This window comes from Balearica regulorum, chromosome 10, assembly GCF_011004875.1.
Source record: "Balearica regulorum gibbericeps isolate bBalReg1 chromosome 10, bBalReg1.pri, whole genome shotgun sequence".
NCBI lineage: Eukaryota > Metazoa > Chordata > Aves > Gruiformes > Gruidae > Balearica > Balearica regulorum.
In genome coordinates, this window is record NC_046193.1 from 2,415,771 (window position 1) to 2,439,975 (window position 24,205).

Consider the following 24,205-nt stretch of genomic DNA (forward strand, 5'->3'; position numbering starts at 1 on the left):
CCGCCATGGCGGAGGCCGCCATCCTGCGGGTGCGGCACTGCGGGGCCGACATCTTCTGCCGCCGGCCGCCGCCGCGCTGCCCCGCCTGCGGCCGCCCCCTGCGCGGCGCCGGGCTGCTCGCCGCCCCCGTCCGCCTCCCCAGCCCCTTCCGGCACGGCCACCGCCAGCCCCGCGCCTTCCTCCTGCGGCCCACCGCCGGCACCTTCCTCGGGTAGGGGCACGGGAGGGCGGGGGCGAGGGGCCGCTCTCCCCGGGGCCGCTCTCCCCGGGGCCGCTCTCCCCGGGGCCGCTCTCCCCGGGGCCGCTCTCCCCGGGGCCGCTCTCCCCGGGGCCGCTCTCCCCGGGGCCTTTGGCCAGCCCTGCGCCGGGGAGCGGTGACGGACCGAGCCCCGAGCAAAAGCCCTTTCGGGAGGGAAACGCCCTTTCCCGGTTTGAGCGGGTTTGCCTCCCGATCCGCACCGCGGCGGGCAGCGGCGTGAGGCGCCTGCCCCGCTGGGAGCAAGGGAGCCGCCGCGCCGACCGCCCCGTCTCTCTTCCAGAGCGTACGACGGGAAATCCGACCTTCACGTCGGGATAACCAACAGCAGGGGTAACCGCCGTGCAGCCAACCGCCCCCCTCCCGTACCTTGTCTCTGGGCCGTGCGCCCACCTTGGGGCCGCCCCCTCCGATCACCCGAGTTCGGTGACAGCGATCGCGGAGCCACCTCCGCTGCTGCTGCGGCGGCATCCGGCATCTGACGCCCCGCTGCCGAAGAACGCCGGTGCTTCCGCTGCAACCGGGAGCTCAGCCGTCCCCTACGAAAGAGCATCACGTAAAGATCACAAAAACCTGGCGTCCAAGGCTTCCTCTCGCCCTGCAGCAGCGAGCACACGGGCGCTCAGACCTCTGCGCTGCACGGCGTGGGACAGGCGACTGCCCTTCCTGACGCACGGAAACAAAAAGCTAGGCAGCCTACTTTTAAAAAGGAGTTTCAGGAAATTTTAACTTAAACACAGTTTTTGCTAAAAGATACCCCTCATTAAAATAAAATTTTAAACCCCCCTTTTTAAATAAAAGCCACATTAAAAATCGTATCTGGTTCTCCTAGAGTAGGCCCACCCTCCAAAATCTCGCTTGACATGTTTATTTTATGTAAGTGGTCTAATTTGTGGGTTTAAAATAGAAGCCTGGTTGTCCTTAAGTTGCTTTCATTATCAAAAGCCATCTGAAATCGCATTGTAAAAATGAGAACAGGTTTTTGATGAAAGCAAGCACTGCATTTTCTACTCCGTAGCCACAGCAGCCCACTGATGGGAAGGTTGGGTATAGCTAGTCCAAGAAAGAATGGCAGTATGGAAAATTGATAGTAGCTTTCACTCCTCACTTAAAAAAAAAAAAAAGACATGGATCTGATTCTCCAGGGCCACCTGACAACCTGTCGCTCCTTATTTTCAGGCGTGGTGTATAATTACAACGAAGAGGGCATTCACAGAGCTGAAACCGGATGGGAACAGTGCATTAGCATCCCGCTTGTGCAGCCAGACGTGTTTGGGCTGCTTCAGCAGTGGGATAAGCTCCTAGAGGAATTTTCTGTGGGAGAGGCCTGGCTTCCTCACAGGTACGTAGTTTAAAAGCTGGATGCAATAGGAGTTTTTAGTCTGGGATGGTAATTTGGGCTATTCCGTTTTGGATCCTGCAAGGCTTGTGGTTCATGCCAAGCCTTGTTCCTTTAGAACTCACATTTCTAACACACCAGTCTAAACAACGCTGTCAGGCTGTCTTGAAACTTAGTGGCCTTGCTAAACAGGAAAAGAGTATTTTTAGGTCCTAAGTAACAAGCTCATCTGCTGGAATGTAAAAGCTCTAAAAGAAGAGATCAGTTTAGGGAAGTTTGCTTCAGCAACAAAGAATTTTGCACGAAAAACCCCAGTTCAATGAAACATTACCTTTAAGAGCATGCTGCTGAGTACAGAAGTAGAAAAGTCCAGATGCAATTCTAGAATTATTCCTCCTAGGTTTCAACAGTTTTAGGAGTGTTTGCATTTACAGGCTGACCACACCGCTGGGGTTCTTGCCCAGATCATACACCCAGATGACGTCTTTTTTTTGCCAGCGATCAGAAATGGGAAACACAGGCTCATTTCCAGCTGGTTCGTAACATTGCTCTGCCTAGTTAAATACAGAAAGACTTCCACATATTTTGAATTAAATGTTCAAACGAGAACGTTCAGTTCTTTGTAGCTTTCCTTGAAGTTAATGCCTGATGACAGTGTTACAAGTTACGCAGCCCAGCTAAAACATGCGCTGCTGCATCACCACGCCTGCTGATGACAAAGCAGCCTGCTCTCCAAGAAAACACCAGTCCTTGAACTGTTCATCACTAACAGTCTATTTAACAAACAGCCTGTCTGAGCATAGTTCTAGCTTTAAGTTCACGAGCGCAGACGTCATCTTATAGAAAAGAAAAAACCCACAACAAATCAAAAGCAGGTTTTAGCAATTCTGTATGTGCTTGACTATAACATTTCAGAGATGATGTGTTACCTCCCTAGTACCAGATGAAATAATTTGACGTAGACTAGAATTTTTAAATGTCTACGGAACTTGTAAAGCCAACACAATTTGTGTCTCCAATACTTTTACAGTTCCCAGTGCCTTAACGTTATTACCAAAATTAACTTGATGTCAAAAAAGCATTAGTAGAAGGTGGATAGATGCATGCATCTCTTCCACCAGCTTTCCTTTGGTTTTCCTCCGTCTGCCACCTCCTGACAAGGTGGCCTACTTTTTCCACAAACAGACCAGTGACCACTAAACTGCTGAAAATGTAACATCTTTTAAAAAGTTAACTCCTCTGTTTATTTTTTCAATGTACAGGAACTGCGCTAAACTAATCCTGTAACTCCTTTGGGTTCAGGCCAAGCCTGACTCTAATTTTCTTGATTGCTTTTCATTTACTGGAAGGATGGTATATAACAGCAGCAAAGAACAGTGGCCACAGCCATGACCAACAATATCTTAAATTTCTGAGAGATACTGAGTTTGCATGTCAGGATATAAAGACGTGCTTCCCAAAAATGAGATGCTAACTAGAAGACACAGACAGTAAATAAGAAGCATATTACAGAATCTTTTGCATTATAAATAGAAAAATGAAGTTATGTGCTCCGCTTAATCGTGGCACTGATTCAGTGAAGCACTCGTGTACACAGAAGCTATCCAGACACACTGTGGTGCGCTGCAGACTCGGCCCTGAGCTGGTGAACCCAACCTTTTTTTTCAGTGCAATTTCCAGATGTTTTGTACTGCACAGTGATGATAGCCACTCTTGAAGTTACTTGTAATTATTCTTCCTTAACAATTATTTTGGTAAAGTAAGTACACTGTAGCAAATTGCTTGCTTAGGACATGGGGGCTCATAGGTCCCTTCAGATACTCTTAAGGAACCAGAAGAGCTTTGAAGGAAACAGCGAGCTGTCCTGAAGTGGGCTCAGGCTGGCAGGGTTGCTTTTGATAGCCCGAGTCCTCAGATATTGCAAAACCACCTTGTAAATTCCCTGGGCTGACAGGCAAGCCTCACAGGAGATTCCCTGTGGCAACACAGACCATGGAGCCACTGACAGGGCAAGGAATGAGTGACAGGGCCAGGAAGAACAAGGGAAAAATGACACAGGATGAGGTAATTAATTACAGAAGAAGTTTGAGGATTAGGCAGATGGCAAACAGGAGTCTGAGCAGGTCTGTATTAAATGCAATTATACAGGGTCAGTGGAAAGAGCAGCACTACGTGGTTGAGGGCATGGAATAAATTACTGAAGTTGTTAGTGGCCAACATGAAACATTTGGGAGAATCTGAGAAATACTCTGACAGTGAAAAGAACAGGTAAGTGCCACATGCTCCTAGGTTGGGGAAAAAAAAAAAAGAAAAGAAAAAAGGCAAAACATTTTAAATGGCTACTCCTCCTATTCAGTTAGTATTTCTGTCCTTGCACAATTGGCGCAAATTATTGCCAATGGGAGTTTGACTGGCACACTGTATAGCAACTGCATCAACATACTACTGATAGAATGCATTCCATTTTAAGTAAGCTTCGGAGTTAATGCCACACTGAAAGAAGTGCACATGGTGGCACACAATTAACCATAGTGCTGCAGGAAGAAGTTTTCAAGATAACAGTAACAATACATGGAAGAGCAAAGGTTAACAAGGTATAAGCCAAGTAAGTATAAAAAATAAGAACTCATTATTGCAAAGTCTGCAGCCCTCCTTTTTTTATGCACAGTTTCTAGTATCCCTGGCTGGGAAGTACAAATTGCATTGGATAGAATATATTTAAGCACTAGCATTAAAGGAAAGTGGCAATAGTTCTTGGAGACCCTGTGCTTCCTTATTTCACTCAGTAAGATATTCCTCCAGTCATTAGTAGATTAGTGCTAACTCTTACTAATGAAGTATTTTTCCTAGGTATGAAGAACATGACCACAACTGCTACACGTACGCACTGGCATTCATTAACAGTGTACTGACCGCCCAAGGAAAACGGCAAATGAGTAAAAGTGAATTTACAGAGAAATTTGTGATCCCACAGACAAAGAAAGCTTCCAAATACATTACTCTGCACCAGGAGCTAACAGTTAATGATTTCTACATCGTACCCCTTCCTGATCAAGAAAAACAATGCCAAAAATGACAAGGTGCTGTACTAAAACATCTACAACATGCAATAGGAAAATGAAGTCTTAGGACTCCAGATCTCAGGGTTTAAGATGCACAATCTACTTAATGTATTTAAAACCGCAATTAACTTTAGGTATTAAGCTGCACATCATGGAAGGATCAGGAAACTGAACTTGTGCATTTGACTGAAATAACATACATACAATGTACACACTACAGAAAATTTCTGTGGGAACTATTCATATGGAAAAATGTTTTCCTATTTACATTCACAATGTGTTGTGTTCTGCCAAGACATGATACCAGAAGTCATAACTGCTGTGAACTGTGGTAACAAGCTGTAGCAAACCAAAAAGTTTTTTTCCTGTCACATTTGTTTACTGATCAGTGAAAAAAAGAGAATTTGTGCTTGTGTGCTGCTGAAATCCAAAGTCCATGACTTAATGCAAATTCACAACATGCAAAGTTATTTTCCTTTAATTTAATTACTAATAAATATAACAACAAATAAATCCAGCCTCTTTGCCAGATACATTTCTTTTCCAATTCTTCTTTATCTTTTGCACCTTTATTCCTCAAACCAAGACAGGTCTTTAGTATTAAAAGATAGTAATTTAGTGTCTGTGTCTCTCAGTATCTGTAATAAGCAACAGACTCCTCAGGATTTATCTCAGAATTGAAACTTGAGAACTTAACAAAAAGAAATTTAAGTTAAAAAATGTAAAAGATCCTCTAACGGCACTTTTACCTATTGGACATTACACAGAAGGGTATGCCGAGGTCAAAATTGTGCAGTCCATAGTTTTGTGCAATTTCACTATATTTACTTACATTCTAGTTTAAGCAAATAATTTCAGCTTTTTTTCCTTCTACTAATTTCTGCAAAGTAAGCTGGGTTTGGTTGAGATGGAAGTCCTATTTTCTCAAAGATGAAGAAGTAACCATAAACGACTGGGGTTTTGCCAACATGTAGTTTATACTCTTGTATACGCAAACTGCATTAAGCCTGCCCCAGTACTCCAGCTGCATACACCACACTTCACATGCTTCCCCCCCCTCCACGTTCTTCCACTTCCAGTTACAGCTCCTTTAAAAGCATATTCAAAAAACACAGCTCAATAAAGACAACGAGCTTGAAACGTGCAACACAGCTGCTGCGTGAGACCTCCTATCCACCCACTCCTACTGCAAGTCAGGATTCTTCAGCTAGGATCTGGCTTACAAAAAGAAATTATGATATGCTGCTTCTGAGTGAATCAGAATCCATACTTCATTTGAGTACTGTATTTTAGTTGGTAAACTATAACTTGTACCATAGCACATTGTATTTATCTAATGTAAGTCATTTGATACAGTACTGAAACATGAAGTGCAGTCATCTGCAGCTAGAAACAAAACACCTTGCCACATACAGTCAACACATACCTGTTCAGCTTGAAAAAACTATAATGCAATTAACATTTTCATTTTACATCATTCCAGTAGAAGTCCTATTAAATGAAAGCAAAGACTTCCACTTTGAGGAGTACATAGTTTCCTGCATTCGTGACATGGCTTTACAATCTAAACTGCCTAAGCAAGCATGATTGTGGTTTTCTGTTTGGTGGGAACAGTCCGAGCTGACAGAATTTTTACCAGCCCTGGAAAACGTCCTGCGACCAGGAGGCAAAACCCTCTGTTACAGCGAATGAAAACAGCACAAAGACAATCCAAACCAGTGTCATTGTCACTAGCTATAATGTATCCTTACTGCTGCAGCAAATGAACTGTTCTCTCACCACACAGGGGGACAATTAACATCTTAACAGCGCAGTGAAGCAAGAAAGCCTGTTGTTCAAACATGAAGATGGCATTCAAATGCCTGAATCTAAAGCAGCAATACTTTAAATGCATTGTAGCTGATACTTTAACTGCCTGGCTCAACTTGAAAGGCAGCTGAATACCTGCTGGGTTTGTTTGTTTTCCAAATGTGGCTTAGCAAGAGTAAACATCACATTTAGGAACCTGCAATCTAGATGATTAATTCTCACAAAAAAGTTAGAAAATAGCAGGCACTAGTGTAGCAAGGCAAGAACTGCTCAGCACTGGCCTATGCCTCGCCCCATACAAAACACAGCGGTGTCTCCCAGTCTGTTCTAGAACACTGGACAGGCCAGGACAAAGAGAGCTACTAGCGCACCATGAAAAAAAAACGTACAGACTGTTGTAGTTGCTGGGTAAAAGAGAAAAAAGCAGTGATGAAACCTAACATTGCTGTTAGGTGCTTAGACCCCAGAATTAATTTAAATCCTTGCACATTCTGGGAAGAGTTCCTCAATTCTGAGGAGTGCTTGTGAAAAAAAGCACTTTTAGATGACACCACGACATTCTAGGGTCTAGGCACCTAACAGTAACATGTTACAATGCTCAACATTGCAACAACCACATCTCTTCCCAAATCTAAGTTTGTGCAACTTCATCACGGCTATGAACTCAGTTTTTGGTTGAAGAAGAATGGTACCATACGTATCCCAAAAGGTTATTTGACTCACTATCATTATGGCTGGCTTTTAACTAGTTAAAAACCAGCAGCAAACTTGAGCACTATCAAGTTTAAGTCCTCATTTCTGAAGAAATGTAGGACCCCGTGCTGAGCTACAAAAGGAAGTTAGCCTTACAGTTCCTAAGTTCAACTCTGAAGGATCTGCAAGGTATTCCTAGAAAACTGTTTGATCCTTCATTGCTTCGGCTTTCAGTCAGACATTCAGGTTTTGGACTTCAGTACCTATTCAGCACTAATGCCTGGATTTGTCGGAATATTAAAAATACCATTACTTATCACTGCAGTCTAGCCACCATTCCAAGATACACATTTATAAGTTTTAAGGAAACAAACACGTATTTTGAGTTGGGACACAGCTTTAATTTTCTCCCCTTCATATGCATTATTATAATTATGTTTTTCAATACAATATCCTCTCCAGTAAACAGGATATACCTCATTTTAAATAGCATTTATACATACCAACTGAATATGTTGATAGAAACTGTTCTGAGGCAACGGTTCACCATGAGAAGATCAGGTAAAAAACAACAAGGCGTGGTTTGGGAAAAAAAAAAAAGTTTTTCCTATACAGTCAGTTAAAGTTCATCTTGCTCACTGCGCTCACGGGAAGCAACCCAACGAGATACAATCAGTTCCTGAAATAAAAAGCAGCAACTATTATTTGGGGGGGGGGGGGTGGGGGGGGGGGTGGGGGGCGGGGCTGTGTGTGTGAAGAAAAACCTACAGGCAATCAGTGAGGGACAGGGATTAAGCCTTCAACAAATTGACGTATATTATGGGACCACTGAGAAATTCCAGTATATGACTACATTTGCTCCTGAAGTCACCTGGTCTCTCGCACGTTTTTCTCCCTTCATTTTTAAATTTACACTAACCTTACAGTCTCGACAGGTATCTCTGTTTCCACATGCAAACGCTTACATTTACTGTAGCAGCAACATTAAAATTTAGAAGATCGTAAGTCTTTAAACAGCCTGTAACGCACTTCTCGTGCCTTGGGGCACAAAGGAATCTAGTTTTATTGCAGCTATGCATGCAAAAACCAAAGCATGCTAAAGAGCAAGCAACAGTTCAAGGGGGCTCTTAGGGTGAGCTGTCGAGCTGCCCCAAGGCAAAGCTATACAGGCAAAGGAGAGAAGTAATTACTCACCTGAACCTTAATTCTTTTCATACATTCTGGTGTCGACATCTCTTTTTCAGTCATCTCAGACGGTCTAATCAAATAGCATAACATAAGTTCCTGTTGGTAAACAGAAAACACGAATACGTGAATTTCAACTGATTTCTTTCTATACAAGTTTTAGATTTATTAGAAATGTAGATATCAAGTTTCCTACAAGGTGTCTTCTGCAAACCAAGATGAGAGAGCTGTATAATATGCATATCTCATTTTCCTTATCAAAGCATAACACTGCTGTAAGATAAACTAGAATTACAACACAACACCTGAGCAGCATGGCTGTGAGTATGGAAGCACTATGTCTGAGGCTCTATCACAGAGAAAACCTTTTGGAAACTTCCAGTTTCACTACTCAAAAGAAAATGCTGGTAGATAGAGAGGGCTTTAAAGACAGAAGTGGCAAGCAGGAAAGAAGTGTCCCTCAGGTCTGTCTTCTGTTCCTCGCACAACTTTTAATGTTCCTACAGGCGACAGAACTTTCATAAGCTTATTCCAGAATTCATCTGGATATTGACAAAGGAAGCTCTTGTGTGCCTACTGGCAACTTAACACGTTCTTCGGCAGACTAGAAACAGGAAGATTCTCCTTCCAGCCTCACTCCAACTCCCGTTCTTTGGAACTAAACTGTACATTTATCATTTTAAAGCTATTTTAAAACTAGCATCTTAACTTACCTTAGAAGCATTAACAGTTGTTCTGTTCAAGCCAGACAAGGACTTCCAGCTGAGTGGTCTGCGAAGAGAACCTTCAAAATTATCATCAACTAATTCAGCAATGACAGAGTAACTGGAAAACAAAGCAGAAAGGACAATGCACAGAAAGAAAATTACCATTTGAGGAAGATCACGAAACCTAAGAATTAGAGCTTAAAATTGTTGTTAAACAATATGCCAGCAGTAAGGAAGTTGTGAAACTTACGTCTCTTTCTACTAGGCAGAGAGGAGAAACAATGAAGTTGTGAATATACTTACTGGCACTTTCCCTCCTCACCCTTCTGCTGATGTTTGCAGCATTCTCTTACGAATGTCAGCATTTCTAATCATTTTATTATCTAGTAGTTCAACCTGACTAGCTAATTAATAAAGACAATTATCATCTCTTAGAAGTTTTTTTTCCTAAATTACATAATTATCCATACCATATATTTTTAAAAGTCGGTATTCCTAAATCAAATTACTTTCCTGAGTGCGTTCATCATATGACTGCTAAATATGCTCACTGAAACTTTTAACATCTTACTACTGTCATATGAATTCAATGAAATTGTGTTATTTAGTACCTCTGCTAAAAGGACTTGCATTCCCAGTACGAATGCATCTGGCAAAGTATTTTGAGTGAAGAATATGTGCTTAACCAGTGAAAATACTAAATTTGCATGAGAGAAATTTACTAATTTGAAAATAAGAAATTAGACAGAAACCAAGCTTCAAACCTTGCATGATAGAAGGGCGGGCCTTTTCGATACAGCACTGAAATGAAAGAGAAACACCTTAGTTAGATAATCTCAAGGTTTCCATCTGGGCTTAATACCTGGGACCATAAGTATTTTCACATGTTTTGTAAGGTTTAATTACACAGGACAAAACTCCAACACTTTTGAATTCTGCTCAGAATTAAGTTGTCCCAACAAGTGGAGAGAGAGAGGGAAGAGACAGAAAAACCATAAAAGCATCAGGGTGACTCAGGGCAGGGGAGTGGCAGGTAAAAGATAAAGCAGAAGAGCCAAAGTACAGTTAGGAATTGCTAGGGGAAAAAAGTCTAGGATGGAATTTTTCTGCAACAGACTCATGCTTTTAACTGTGTTTGCAACAGAAGTTGAGCCACTGGAGTACAAGTAAAAGATCACAATAAGCCATCGAGTTCCTGTTCTAAGCAAGCATTTTCCACAAGTTTTAGCAGAAGCAAAGGGCACAAGTTCTGCCTGCAGAACTTGTTCTGTTAACAGAACTTATGTTCTGTTCACATACTGCCCACCAGACCCACTAAAAGTTCCTTCTCTATCCAAGAGTACACAAGACTCATTGCAGCTGTAACTGAGCTAAATGGTTAACGTTTCCTCTCTCCCCTTTGTCATGAGCTTTTCAGAGAGGTCTGTCTTTAACTAGCACAGGTTTTCTTACACAGCTGGCTAGCACAGACCCTGTCAGGAGGACAAGCAGCACTTCATTCCAGTGACAACCACGACTTGCAAATTATCCATTATAAGCAATCATAGTAACATAAATTCTAAGAAGGTACTGCCAAAGAACAAGAAGGTAGAGGAGCTCAGGCAGCCTTAAACTACCAGCCTTAAACTAATCCACTTCCTTTGTCTGGCACAAATCCAAAGGCAGTGATACACTAAACAATAAATTAAGGCCAGAACACAAATGAGCAGTGAACAAAGTGATATCAATTGCCCGTATAGATCAGGTGATCAATAGCAAAACCCCATCTACAGCCCAGAGTACTAAGAACAGTGATGTTGAATTCAACCAAACCTAGGCACTGATCCAAAGGATTAGCTCAGCACAACCTTGACAGCCTCAAATACACAAACCCCCAAATTATAAAACTGCTTCAGGAGTATTAAAACACCTGCTGGTTTGTATGCATACATTAAAAAGTATCTCCCTTTCTGCACATTTTCCTGTAATGACAGACATTACTGTACTGTTTACATTGACGTGAGCTGAATGTAGTTCTTGAACTACTCAGAAGGGATTATGGACACTACTGATTATTCCTGCACAATTAAAAACCCTACCATTAACAAATAAGCAACTCTCTTCCCTCTCCTTCCTGCCCCCTCCCCCCAAAAAATCCCATACAGAGAAACAGTCTTAGCAATACGTTCAGCAGAAGTCCAGCTGCCATTAAATGAGATACATGAATGATACAAAAATGATTCCTTTTTTTTTTTTTTAAGGAAGCTACTCACAGAGATCAGTTCCATACTTCAGTCCAACTTTGGGGACCCAACCCTTACTGCGGAAGTAGTGATATGCCATGTAAGTAGTTTTAAAGTTGGGCTTCACTTCGCTGAAAACTTCCCATAGCTTCAAAATAGTTAGAGGCTCCTAAAAATCACAACCAATGGCATGAATGTGACAATATTAATATGACAGCAGATATAGAATACTGTGTGTAGTAGAGTGTAACAGCCAAATATCAAATATCACAGTCCACTGCAAAGAGCATGAACTGCGGGCAATAAAATGCGGAATCCCTGAATATAAGACAGAAACACGTTGCTCCATTTAGGTGGGATTTTTTTAGCATTTCACAATCAGTCCCATAATGCCCTTGCTTAAAGGGAAATCTGTTAAGTCTTAAACTAGAAGCATACATTCCAATTATTTTGTCATTACATTAACAGTAGCTTGATATACTTATAAATTAATGCTTAAAACTCCAAGCAATTTTCCTGTTTCACCACATTATTCCTCCCATACTTTCTTTTCCCGTATTTCCTGTCTAAGTTACAACAAAAACCTCAGTCTACAGAAAGACTGTGCACTTACCTGTATTTGCCTTGGTGAACATAAAACTTTCAGACTAGCATTTCATAAACAAAAATACCATTACTTATAAGAAAATATTCCTAATTACTCTCTTTGGTATTTCCTCTTTCAGAATTAACATCATAAAATACTGCCATAGTCGGTAAAAATTTCAGACCAAGACATATCCAAACTAATGGTATCCCCAGTAATCAAAAATTAATCCAATCTCTTACCTCACCATAATAAATACTTAAACATCCCAGAGCATATACCAAGAAAAAAGCCTGAAAAAATAAACAGAATCATTTTAACTGACAGCTAGACTCTTCCTGTAGTTTATATTCCACACAAGAACAAAGGCTCAAATTAATTTTATGCAAGAATCCTAATGTTGTCAAGACAAACAAGTTGCCTGAAAGTTTCCTTTGAGATCTGTCTTCATGACCTTTATAGTTCAACACATAGCACTACAAAAAAAAAAAAATCTATGCACGTGCTGTAGACTCCTGAAGGCACTGTGTTAAAACTAACACACATGAATACATTTAGAAGCAGTACAACAGAAGTAGGATTTATAAAAATGTTACATTCCTGGTATTTCTATACTTAGAGTCCCATCACTGGTCTCTTTGTCAGTGGGATTATTCATATAAAGTGAATGGGATTGGGCCCTACATGTTTTTTAACCATATCATGTAATTATTGCAGGTAATTAAAAATTATTTTAATGATTCAGACAATCCAAACATTTGTGAGACACAGGAGAAGCCTGTACTTCAGAAACAGGTATTAAAATACGTTGCAACATAGATTAACGTTTACTTTTCAGGTTAAAAGTAAAACAACTTGTACTGTATTTGAAACATACCTCTTCCAAGCTGAGTTGTAAATATTCAAAAATCCTAAATGGATTTCTTCTGCATACTAGTTTTTCCTTCTTGACAATCTACAAGAAAAAATTACTTTATTACTAAAACTTTAAACTGGAAAAATACTGAATTCTGAAAATAGGAGTGATTATATGATTTTTCTAAAAGATTAGGATACTTTTATCCTTACATTTTCTTGCGCATGAGCAGCATCATCTTCAGGACATAAGCTGCCTTCTTCTTCCTCTTGCACCAATACATATTCTGGAGCACGCTCTTTTGACTTGATCATCTCACAAGATCCTTGCTCAGTACTCTCCTTGCAGCCGCAATGCATGAGAAAACCATGCTTCTGGCAAGACACTTCAGCTACCTCTTTCAAGTCTCCTTCTTCTTGTTCTTTGGAGCCATGTATGGCCACAGGATCAAATGCAGGATCTCCTTCCAAACAGGCTTTCTTGTAGCCTTCATTCTGATTCTCAGGACTTAGAGCTACCACATTTCCAATAGCTGTAGAAGATTGTCTGGAAAGTTCTGTATTTTCTGTATTTGGGCCCATTCTGTTGCAACTATTGCTGGTTTGTTCAGCTCCATCCTCTTTCAAAAATGGCAGCTCAAGAGGCTTAGTGTAATTTTCAAGAATTTTGGTAGCCGAGCAGTCATCAAATCCTTGCTCTTGCAAAATACTTTTAGCCCACTGAACATGACACTGGTACCTAGTAAGCAAGTAAAATAAATGAGCAATTCTAGGGTGCTACATCCCTTATTTAACATCTTAAAAATAAGCATCTTCAAAAAGAAGATTCAACACAGTTCACAAACCAAATCTGAACAACCCCCTAATAACTGCTATGTGAAATACAACATGCATAATGTAATAGGACTCCAGTCTTCAGGAAGCTGCAAACATCATTACTGAACATCAAGATTCTGCGACCTTCTTTGGCTTTGTTTTGCCTTTTAAATTTCTCTGGCAACAAACACCGTTACTGAATGTTGCACAAGGACTACTGCTATACAGTTTCAAGAAGCAGGAACTTCACCAGGCAAAAACTTCCTTCTCCCACTGAAGCCTGAACTCCCTGCAAAAACATCTTGGTATCAGAGCTTGCATGGTTAAAATATGCAACAAGACTTTGCATATAGAGCTCTCGCACACTTCATCTATTAAACAGCTAACTACTGAGAACAGTATCTTCAAAACTCTGTTTTAACTATCTTTGAAACAGCAATGGCATAGCAGTAACACCAGCGTAAAAATCTTGAGCAGAAACAACCTTCAGTTTTAACCAAAACCCACACATCCCTGAGTAACAATAATCAGTAAGATAGTAGCTGAAAGCTGTACATATTTCTATTATTTTTCAATTATGATAGAGCTTTTAGCGTCCCTTCAATTATTTCTCCTTGGAAGACAACATTAATCTGCAATGGAAGACATGGAAGACATTAATATTAATTCTGTGAAAGTTGCAGGTAGCGGAGTGCAGCTGTCCTTACTCAAACCTGGACAACGCTAGTACAATACTCTTTATCTCCCAGAACAAAATCCTAATCAGCAATCAGAGACCATAGTGAAGAACTACAAAGACAATTAAATGCAAATTTCATCTGTTAACACAAGTCCCTCTGAAGACTCATAATAAAACTATGTAATTCAGTGCTGCGCTTCTGCAAGTTGTAGTAACTGTAGTAGCAGTAGTAGTAGTAATGCTGCTGTTTGGCTTGTCTAAAGTTGACGACTGAAGGAGCGTAACATTTTAAATTTAAAATTTTTAGTTATCATAAGATTAAAGCAGAGTAACTAACTTACGCTCTCTTACAGTTAGTTCATACACTATTTAAGTGGAACAAAATAAATATGTGATCCAACACTCTGTTTTGCTAAATGTACAAACTAGCAATGTTAATAGAGACTATTAAAAAAAAGTAACACCTTTATGTTATAATACAAGTTCAAGAGCTGCTTCAGCCCACATTATAGTAATTCAATAAGGAAATGGAAGAATTATTTTAAATAGCCTGCCCCAGAAAATTCTCCTCTTCAGCTAAGAAAGAAGTTCATTATGCTTGATATTATTATGAATTAATTACCCATACTACTATGCATTCATACCCATATACATGCACTCCATCTTGGCTTCAATTCAGCAATTAATACCTGCAAGCTTACATGAAAAACCATGCTGAATATAATATCACCTACTCTATGTCTAGTTTTTCTAATGTGAGTTATAAATTAAACACAAAGAAAAAAATAGAGGCAAGTCATCAGCATTTATACAGCCAACAATCTGAAAATCAGTAAAATAAAACACAAAATAATCTGTTTCATCAAAAACTCAAGAATAAATTAATGTAAATTGAACTTACTTTTTGGATGCAATTATAGGCAAGTTTATGTTAGCACCTGCATAAAGAAAAACCATACATTGCGTCATCAATATAAAAACGTTTTCATGTGATTTTGCTCACTGAGGTAATCTGCAGCCTAGTAATTACCCCCATTTTCAATACTCTATACCATTTTGGTCCCACTTGTATTCAAGAAGGACACAGTAGAACTGGAAAAGGTACAGAGTAACAGCCTGCACCAGAGGAGCAATTAAATTCACTATTTTTCTCCAGCCCATAAAAAGACAATTGTGGTGGAATAAGACATCCAGTGATGTCTATTGAGACTTAACTGTCATGGAAAGGATGAATAAAGAATGACAGTCTTTCTCTAAACAACCAAGAGCAGACCAGATATAATTGGCCATAAGCAGATTAAAAATTTCACATATCCTTGCTTCATGATTTTATGGACACTACAATCTACAGATTAAAACTGAGAAAAACTGGACAGTTATAGGAAGGAAAGTCCAAGGATGATACCTTCACTTACAGACTTCCTAAGCAACAAACCAGCGAAGGCTAGGAGAACGCATTAAGGAGCTATCGACATGTTTCCCCTTCGTCTTGTTCTTTTCTTAGGCATCTGGTACTGGCCATCATCAGAGATAAGGTATAGGGGAGAGAGATCCTTGATCTGACCCAGCAGAAGGATTACTTTTCTGTGTGTAATTTATACACATATACTTCCAATGACTGAAGAGAAGTGAAAAGCACTATTAGACCAGTGATGGAAGAACAAACAGGCACAATTTACCTTGCCACTTAGTAACCAGTGAAGGATCTGAAATGCTGTACACTGGTCGACTTCTTGAAAGGATACCTTTTCCAAAATAACCCTTCAAAGAAAAGGAAAAATCCTTATTATATCATCAGACAAAAATGAACTTATTTCCAAATATAAAATGTTTATTGCTGAGATCAGCTGAAAAAAGTAACTGAGATCCTGCAGCATTTAAGCTTTGCGTAAAGCTTGCTACTTAGCTTCTGATAACTAGTTCAACATTGAACACCTGCACTCAAAGATTTAACCAGTGGAGGGTGCTGGGTCCTCTTCCTCAATTCTAAATATTCACCAGCCAGCATCTCCAAGCAGATGCAGAAGAAAACGCCTGTGTATTAATGCTGTGACAACACGTAATGGAAAAGAAAGAGATGGATAAGAATGGTGGTGAAATGGTACTCAGACATAAGAGGCTTAATGTAGCTTATTTCACTCAGGAAGAAATCACCCTGAAGCTGAAAGAATTCTACAAACGTTTATAAAACACTAATATTCCAACCTCCTGAGCTTTAAAAACAAGAAAATGCTTTTGCAAGGTTGCATAAAATGTTGAAAGGAGAAATAAACGTAACAAACATGAAGTCTTTGCAGCTGTTTTTTAGCTCACAACATCATTCCAAAATTTATTTGCTGGCATAAGCATGAAATACTTTTCACATTTGATACAAAATATATGTTTTGTACTGATTTCCGGAGAGGAGGGAGATATGGAGAATTACTGGAGGCTAAAGGGGAAGGAATGCATAAACGCAGGCAGATTTTAACAAGTATTATGCTTTACCTATGTTTAAACCACTACAAATACCGTGCAAACAGGGTACAGCACCTTGTTATAAAGCTGTTCAATATCTTCAGGGTTTCTCACAATAACATTGTTGTTAATGATTTCAGCCTGGCATATTCTGAAATCCTTCCCACCTACATCCACAGGAAAGGGAGACTCATATGACTCAAACACTCTTCTCTTCCTTCTTGGGGGATGAAAAACTGCTTCTGCCATTTCCTAATATTTATGTTTCTCCTAAAAAGTGGAAACAAAACATTTACTGTCCAGGAGTTGAAGTCCACACATTTTTACATGGCTCAGCAACATTCCCTTCCCAATAGCAAATTAGCAATAAATCCCACAGTATAACCCAAGTTTAATTCTGTAACACTATTATGCCAGACAAGCATAAGAAGTGATTTGCTAGTGTTATCTGTTAATCTTTTTCTCCTGGGCATTACAGTATCCTCTGAAGACCAGGTAGGGATAGTTTTCAGCCAAGAGTTTATAAAGTAAACTGTAGATGAAAGGCAGGTACACAAAGTGCTGAAAATATTTCCAGAATAAAGCAGAAGAATGAGCAGAATAGCAGAAACCACAGCACACAAGTGCCTAAATATAAACTGTTTTGGATAATCGGGGAATAAATTTTGAAGAAGGAGCCGCGGCTTGGCAGGTCTCTCTTCTTTAAACCGGGAAGCCGGGCAGAGCCCGAGGCTCTCTGGGAACCTGGGGGCCAGGGAACCTTCACCGCCAGACAGAGCCACCGCAGACGGGTCTCCGCGCCCGCAGGCTGCGGCCGTCAGCGCCACCGCTCCAGCCCCGCCGCGGGGGAGAAGTCCTGCCGATTGCTGACGCCCAGACGAAGGAACCGCCTTCACACAGGGCCGGGCCTGTCCCCGCCACGATAATCGCAACCCGCAGCTCCGCCCGCCCGCCGGGACCCGCAGAAGGAGGCCCGCCGACGAGGCCAGGGCCAGCAGCGCGGCGCCTCAGGCCCGGACGGCCACCCACGCAGGCCCGCCTGGGGCGAGGTGCTGAGGAGCCGGGCGGGGAGCGGGGCGCTGCGGCCAGGCAGCGCGGCTACCGGGCGGCCACAGGCCGGGCACGGCCGCTCGCCCGTCGCCATAACAACCGCGCGCCTCACGCACCCCCTCACCGCCGCACGAGGAGGCCGCGCGCCGGGAGGCAGCGCCCGCCAGATCCCGCCCCGCGCGCTGGGCGGGCGGCCGCGCGTGCGCACGGGACGGGTGCGCCGGCGCGTCTCGCGAGCGGCCCCGCCCCTCTTGGTGTTTCCTCAGAGCTGTGAGGGGATCGTCCCGCGGGGGCGCCGGGTCTGGCGTGGGTCCCTCCCGGGTCTGAGCACAGGCAGCCGGGCAGTGTGTGGGGACATGGCCCGAGCCTCAAGGGAAGGACGCGGAGAACGTTTATGTGCGAGAAAAACTGGTTTCCCTGGGGACCTCTGCGCCGCAGCGCTGCGTTTCTAGTTGCTGCCGACCGTGATGCTGCAGAAGCGTCCCCAGACTGCAAGCCAACTGGCGATTTAAAAATAATAAAGTGAGAGAGAAATGACATCTTGTGTGGAACACCCATCCTGAAATGAATAATGAGCTTCATAATGAGGGGCATTAGAGATACTCGGGTGAATGAAATCGTATAGCTGTGGGAGGTGAGGCAGAGATACAATTTTCAGCTTGGAGCGATTGTTTCTGGCTCTGTAACGAACCCTTGACGTGGCCGCTACTTGTCATGCCATGGGGTAATGCAATGCTACTTAACACAACTTGTTAACGGAGGTAATTGTGATCGTGCAGCTTATTACTAGAACTGAATTCAGGAGGACACAGTGGTGCAATTTAAAAAGAAAAAAGTACCTGAGTAAAATGCAAAGCATTTTCATCAGTTAGTGAGGAGCAAACATCCCCTTTTTCTGCTCTGATACGCAGTGAACTGATTACCAGTTTGAGCCTTGCTCATCAAATTCATCATCATGCATGCAACTACAATGCAACTACGCTTTCTTATTCTGAGGTTATATTGTGGGGTACCACTGCCAAAGAAAGAGGATCAAGACATTTTGGCTCCAGGGAGACAGACTCTCTGTCAACAATTCTGTCTGATTTTCAGCAGAGAGATCGGTGAAGTCACTCATGAAAAGTTGTACAAATACATCGTTCTTAAGAGGAAATGTGGTGCAAAACATGAGAATACCGAGCTAGTATTCTTACAGTTATTTCCTACAGAGCTCTGCTTTATATACCAGCGCATGAGTGTTAATTTATGTTGAACGTCGATTCGCACATGATGTGTTGAAGCTAAACCTCGGAGGACTGTACTGTGTTCCTGTCACCAAAGCAGACAGCAATGCTGTGATAGTTTCCGGTGCATTCTTACAGCACTACCATTACAATACCTGGGAGTCAGTCTTCTAGGTAACAACATGAAATGTCACTCTCTTTCAAAATTCCTTCTAAATTTGTTAAGTCTCATTTAAATGGCAGTGGAGTTTATCTGTGCTAGATACATCTTTATCTTCTCGTTGTGCAGATGCATTACTATGAGACAGACATGACGGTGAGAAGCAGACAAAACATAAAAAAGCTATAGGTCAGTTGTTTCCCTCCACAGCTCATTATCTTCATAGCCCCTTGAGAGGGAAACCACAGCATACGCCATTCAGACAATTAACTGAATCATGCTCGTATTTCTTCAACCAGACATCTGCTCTCATTTCTGATTGTAAGCCCAGATTGCACTTCAACCAGAAATTTTGCTATCTGAAGGACAAGCTGGCTGTAAGATGAGTTGTGCCAATTTTTTTTAAGAATATGAATAATTATACAGACACTTTCACAAATATCTGGATCTCCCTTTTTGTGATGAGACAGCAAATGACAAGGCAGCAGCTAACTGACTAGGCCGTAGCTCTGAAAAGCAAACCCTCAGGATTATTTGAATCACAAACCGGGAACGAGTCAGAAATGTCATACTGCTGTCAAGAGTCAAGAAGAGAGTGACAAGGGTGGCCCATGAGGAGCAACTGAAATAACTCAGGCTAGAAAAGGTAAAATGGACAAAACACACCATTGCAAAGAGGGGGACCTACATTGCTCTGCACGGCCACTTGGAAGTAATAGAAGGAGCAAGGAGTTTATATTGCAAAATAATATTGTACCTGTGAGGTAAGGACAACACTGTCATTACCTGGGAGGGTTGCGTTGTGTCCGTCACTGGAAATGTTAAGAGCAGGTTACACAAATGTCTTCCAGGAACAGTTGCAATAAAGTTGATCCTGCCTTGAGACAAGGGACTGCACTAAAAGCACTGAAGGTCCCTTTCATGGGAGTTTTCAGATTTATCCTTCCAGGAGCTTTTCTGATCTCTCTGCAGTGCGGCAGAAAACGCAATGCTCTATACTGCCCTGCAGAGGCTGAAAGCCTGCAGCTTTTCTTAACTCATCTTTCAGATTTCCCTTTCCACTTTACAACTTCCAGTTCAGGAATGTCACTATGAGAACAGACTATCTCATGTTGTCTCTGGCTGATTCATTGCTTCTAATGCAGAGTACTCGATTGCTTACTATTTCTTGATACTCAGCTGAATTATTCTGTTGCTCTTTATTATACTAAGGTCCAAACCAATGTCAGCTTTCTGAAAAGACTAATATGACCTGCTTTTGCAAGTCATTATGAAAACAATTTGGTTGTAACTCTTCAGTTCTAGAAATGCATTGCCTCAAACTTTGACACAGTTGCCTTTGCTGCATAATTTTCAGTCATCTGTTGTCTGACTCTAGTTGTCCTGATGTTTACGCTGCCATGCCCAGAATTTCCCGTGGCACTGTCCTGTTTGGGGACACTAGTGCATGCATAGTGGTCCCTCTGAACTAGCAATAAGTCTTTCCAGGGGGAAGTTGCTAGCTTCTGCTCTGAGTTGTTACAGGATTTCTCAGTCAGTGGTAGAGGAGGAGAACTGAAGTACAGTTACAATGGGAAGACATGCTCTCACTATCATCAGGCTTATTAAATTCTTCCTGTGACCACGTACGCGATAATATCCTTTAAAATCTACATAAGCATTTGTAATCATGTACTCTCAGCCTTTCTGTGGTTTATTGTGTCCTTCCACAATAACAGTCATATTACAAAGGTTGTCTGGAATCATTTAGATGAAACATTCCATTTAGACAATAAGAGCTCATTTAATATTATATTAACTAGTATTTAACAGCTAACATTAACTAATTTTCATGCTATGAAGATCCTATTGCCAGTAAAATTAAGTTGCCATATGCAGGAAAGCACTAGGGAGTTTTGTTGTCCAAGGTGGTTGTTTTCTGGATGTTTGGGCACTTTTACAGGGAGTTGGGAAGTTAATTCCCAGTCCTATCTCAGCCAAAACATACAGGCCAGGTACTCTGTAAATACATATTTTACATCCTTAGGCTTATTAAAAGAAACAGAAATGTCAGCCTGTAAAACTATTTGCCTATGTAGCACTCTCAAGGAAGTTAGTCATAAAATCATAAAAGAATGACCTATTCTTGTGGTGTCTTTAGGTAATTTTGGATTGCATACAAAAAAAAAAAAAGTTTTACATAGAATCCCATGGAATTCAAATCATGATTTGTCACTAGGTTCATTTCCATCTCTGATTTCCACAGAACGTTCCTGTAAAGTTTTCTTATCCCATACTACTTGTCCGCAAAAGAAACATTATGACAGTTTCTTTTCAGTAAAGCTCATTCCTTTCTCACAAGGTGATTTGAACAGTAGTTGGAGGATGGGCTGTAGTTATTTACATTAGCCAGTTCCAGTTTCCCCAGACTGACAGAAATTCCCATGGAAATTCTGGTTACATTAACTTTGACAGAGATACGGGACTGTTTTTGGAAACTTTAAAAAAAAACAACTAGGGAATAGTTTTCATTTTTATTAATATGCAGTATCTTCATTTTGTTTATTAAAGAAATAAATCAAGGTTAGTTTCTGCTTAGTTTCAGATGGTTTTCACAGGAGACAGAAAAAGAGAAGTCAGACAAATATTGGCCAAGCATCAACCCAGTAAGAAATCCCATAATAGCAGAAATCCCAAGGTGGACAGCAATAAAGTGAATAGCATGAGAAAAAAGAACATTAAAAATGAGTGTGCAGTTAGCATACTTACTTCAGACATAGAAAATGATTTTGTGTTCTTGGAGATTAAATACACTTCGATGAGGAATTCGTATAGAACTATTTGATTCAGCTGACACCCCATCACATCAGTGTCTCTGCAGACATTGCAGGGCACACTGTCACTTTTTTGTCCTCTCAATTTGTGTTACAAACTGTATGCGTTTGAAAATCTACACATTAATTTTTGCTGCATCAAGGCCTTCAACACCCCCGAAATTAGTACTTTTCTTGTCCCCACAGAAACGAATGCAAAACATCTGAGCTTGCAATTTCAGGGGAAATTAAGGGCACTTACGACCTCTGATTTTTGCCCATCCCTTGAGCTCCCATATCAGACTTATTTACCTTTTGTTGAAGAAACATTTGTTCCTTCATGGGTCATTAGTTTTTCCGCTTCATCAATCACCTAGGTAAGTTGTTAAATGACGCACAGCTTCTGTTTTGCCAAATTCTGACTCTGTCACCTTCACCTCATGCAACTAAGGAATGGGCCAGGCAGTGAAAAGCAAGGACAAAACTCCGGGCTCCAGCAAGATAATCAGTTAAAGTCCATTTCATTTTTTTGTATTTCCATCGGAAAGAAAACTGTAATAATCAGATGTCTCCACTAGATGTCCATATTTCAGCAATTTTCAATTATAAATTCAACAAAAGTAGCTGCCCTGTGCAAATTGCATAAACCGGCTATGCTCCATTGAAAGATGTAAGTACGAGATAGATTTTCATCTCAGTGAAGTTGTGCACCTGGCTCTTTGTCTAAAAAGGCACTGAATCTAGTGCAAAACACTCGCAAAACACCTTTCGCTTTGTACATCTTATACTCTCGGAAAAAGGTCCTTTTAAGGCTGTCAGACTTTTCAGATATTGAATATTATCTCTCTGGTTGTTTACAACCTTGCCTTTCTTATTATTTTTCAAATTATTATGTGCTTTGTAGTAACTTATAGGAATAAATATTTGGAAAAAGCTTTCAAGATTTCTAGTGGTTTGGTTTTGGCTTTTTTTTCTCAGATTGGCTTCTAGTTTTTCTATGCACAGGTTTTTTTTGCATTCAGATGTGCGCAGATTCCAAAACCATTGGCTCAGATTTTTAGATACGCTGGCTAATTGTAAAAGGATTGCTTTGCTTATTACATTTCTCTTCAAATATTGATGTCTAATATTTACCTACTTTTTCTGGGTATCTAATGGATGTTGGAAAGCAGAGTTATGCTTGCATGCATGTAAGTACAGTAACTGAACACATGTTCTTTTTTATGCTCACAATTTTAAAACAAACTGCATGTAGACAGCCTGCTGGCCTTGGTATTCATTTACTGAAGATGCTTTTCACTGCTTTGTTGCTTATAGCAAGTGTGAAAGCAAGGTTTGCCCTCCATTTTAAGTGTGTGCTTGCCTTCTGCCAAAGTGGTGAGCGTTGCGGCATGGAGAGTGCCAGGCTACAACTCCAAACATCTATTTGTCTACACTGGCAGAAGAGTGTCTCTGTTATCACTCTGCTCATTTGCCTCAGCAAATCTAGAGTCATCATTATCTTGCCAAAATTGCGACATTCTTACTTCCTTGATTACCTGTAATACTGCAAATAGAGGTACCAGTGTACGTCCTCTGTGATGTTTTTGTGATTTGCATACCCAGCCATTAATAATAGCCCACAGACCAGCGATTAGTTCAAATACTAGGGAATTCCAAGGAGCTGAAATGAAGGCCTTATTTAAGATTACTGAATTCTGTTCTAGGAATAACCCAGAAGACAGACTTTTTTCACTGTTTTTCTTCTGGTTTCCCAGGCATTTTCAGTTTTGTTGAATGTAAGGATAGACTAGATTTTAGAGAATGCTATGTACCGGACCATTTTAAGGCAGCTTCCAGGACCAGATGCAAACTAGGCACTAGTGATTTACAGTTCCCATAGATGTGAGTGTAACATCTAAAACTGAAAATGTCTCCAACACTTTTACCTCATTTACAATGTTAAGGAAACAGAATAGGTTATTTTTATTATATAACAAAATTTGGTGTCACTCCATTTAATCTTGACCATGCCTGATCCAGGAATGTGCCTCAACATGGCTGCCTGCCTTTAAGCACATAAACAATCCTACTGGATCCAGATATTATCTGAAATGTGTCCCAAAGCTCATCCTAAATGCTCTCTAGGTTCATGTGTCATAACTGACAAAAGGAAAAAATAACAAGCAAATCAAGATAAATCCCTAAATCATCACATTCTAAGAACCGAAATAAACCAAATAAATCAATTTGTTGCCAAAAGTATATATGTTTTTAAATACAACAAAACCCCAGAACATCCTCTTATGGAATATATCCCAATCTTGAATATTTA

At 41.0% G+C, this 24,205-nt stretch overlaps 2 protein-coding genes across 6 annotated transcripts; one reads left to right on the plus strand and one right to left on the minus strand.

Moving 5' to 3' along the window:
- The first annotated feature begins 5 nt into the window (after positions 1-5).
- Positions 6-5,174, plus strand: MKRN2OS (MKRN2 opposite strand). Of its 2 annotated transcripts, XR_012837136.1 has the most exons (5): positions 6-211; positions 540-589; positions 1,436-1,598; positions 2,030-4,200; positions 4,446-4,579. XR_012837136.1 is itself a non-coding variant. In XM_075762732.1 (4 exons), the coding sequence occupies exons 1-4, from the start codon at positions 6-8 to the stop codon at positions 4,669-4,671; spliced, it is 645 nt and encodes a 214-aa protein (XP_075618847.1). In that variant the 3' UTR covers positions 4,672-5,174. The 2 variants fall into 2 exon arrangements, 1 of the variants encoding a protein (XP_075618847.1); XM_075762732.1 differs by lacking the exon at positions 2,030-4,200 and having other exon boundaries at positions 4,446-5,174.
- Positions 5,175-7,538: 2,364 nt separating this feature from the next.
- Positions 7,539-20,014, minus strand: TSEN2 (tRNA splicing endonuclease subunit 2). 4 transcript variants are annotated; one of them, XM_075762728.1, is made up of 12 exons: positions 19,857-20,014; positions 16,742-16,936; positions 15,889-15,970; positions 15,111-15,147; positions 12,928-13,453; positions 12,737-12,814; positions 12,102-12,152; positions 11,304-11,442; positions 9,816-9,852; positions 9,058-9,169; positions 8,354-8,443; positions 7,539-7,838 (listed from the first exon to the last, which is right to left on the minus strand). In XM_075762728.1, exons 2-12 carry the CDS (start codon positions 16,913-16,915, stop codon positions 7,779-7,781), a joined length of 1,386 nt encoding a protein of 461 aa, XP_075618843.1. In that variant the 5' UTR covers positions 16,916-16,936; positions 19,857-20,014; the 3' UTR covers positions 7,539-7,778. The 4 variants fall into 4 exon arrangements, with proteins under 4 accessions (XP_075618843.1, XP_075618839.1, XP_075618841.1 ...); XM_075762724.1 differs by lacking the exon at positions 19,857-20,014 and adding an exon at positions 17,833-17,904; XM_075762726.1 differs by lacking the exon at positions 19,857-20,014 and adding an exon at positions 17,841-17,896.
- Between the last annotated feature and the right edge of the window lie 4,191 nt (positions 20,015-24,205).

Coding starts and splice junctions, on each gene's coding strand:
- MKRN2OS (XM_075762732.1), top strand. CDS start 6: ATGGCGGAGGCCGCCATCCTGCGGGTGCGGCACTGCGGGGCCGACATC. Junction 212..539: donor ACCGCCGGCACCTTCCTCGG/GTAGGGGCACGG, acceptor TCTCTCTTCCAG/AGCGTACGACGGGAAATCCG. Junction 590..1,435: donor CGGGATAACCAACAGCAGGG/GTAACCGCCGTG, acceptor CCTTATTTTCAG/GCGTGGTGTATAATTACAAC.
- TSEN2 (XM_075762728.1), bottom strand. CDS start 16,915: ATGGCAGAAGCAGTTTTTCATCCCCCAAGAAGGAAGAGAAGAGTGTTT. Junction 15,148..15,888: donor ACTGGTTACTAAGTGGCAAG/GTAAATTGTGCC, acceptor TTCTTTATGCAG/GTGCTAACATAAACTTGCCT. Junction 8,444..9,057: donor CAACTGTTAATGCTTCTAAG/GTAAGTTAAGAT, acceptor GTTTACCAACAG/GAACTTATGTTATGCTATTT.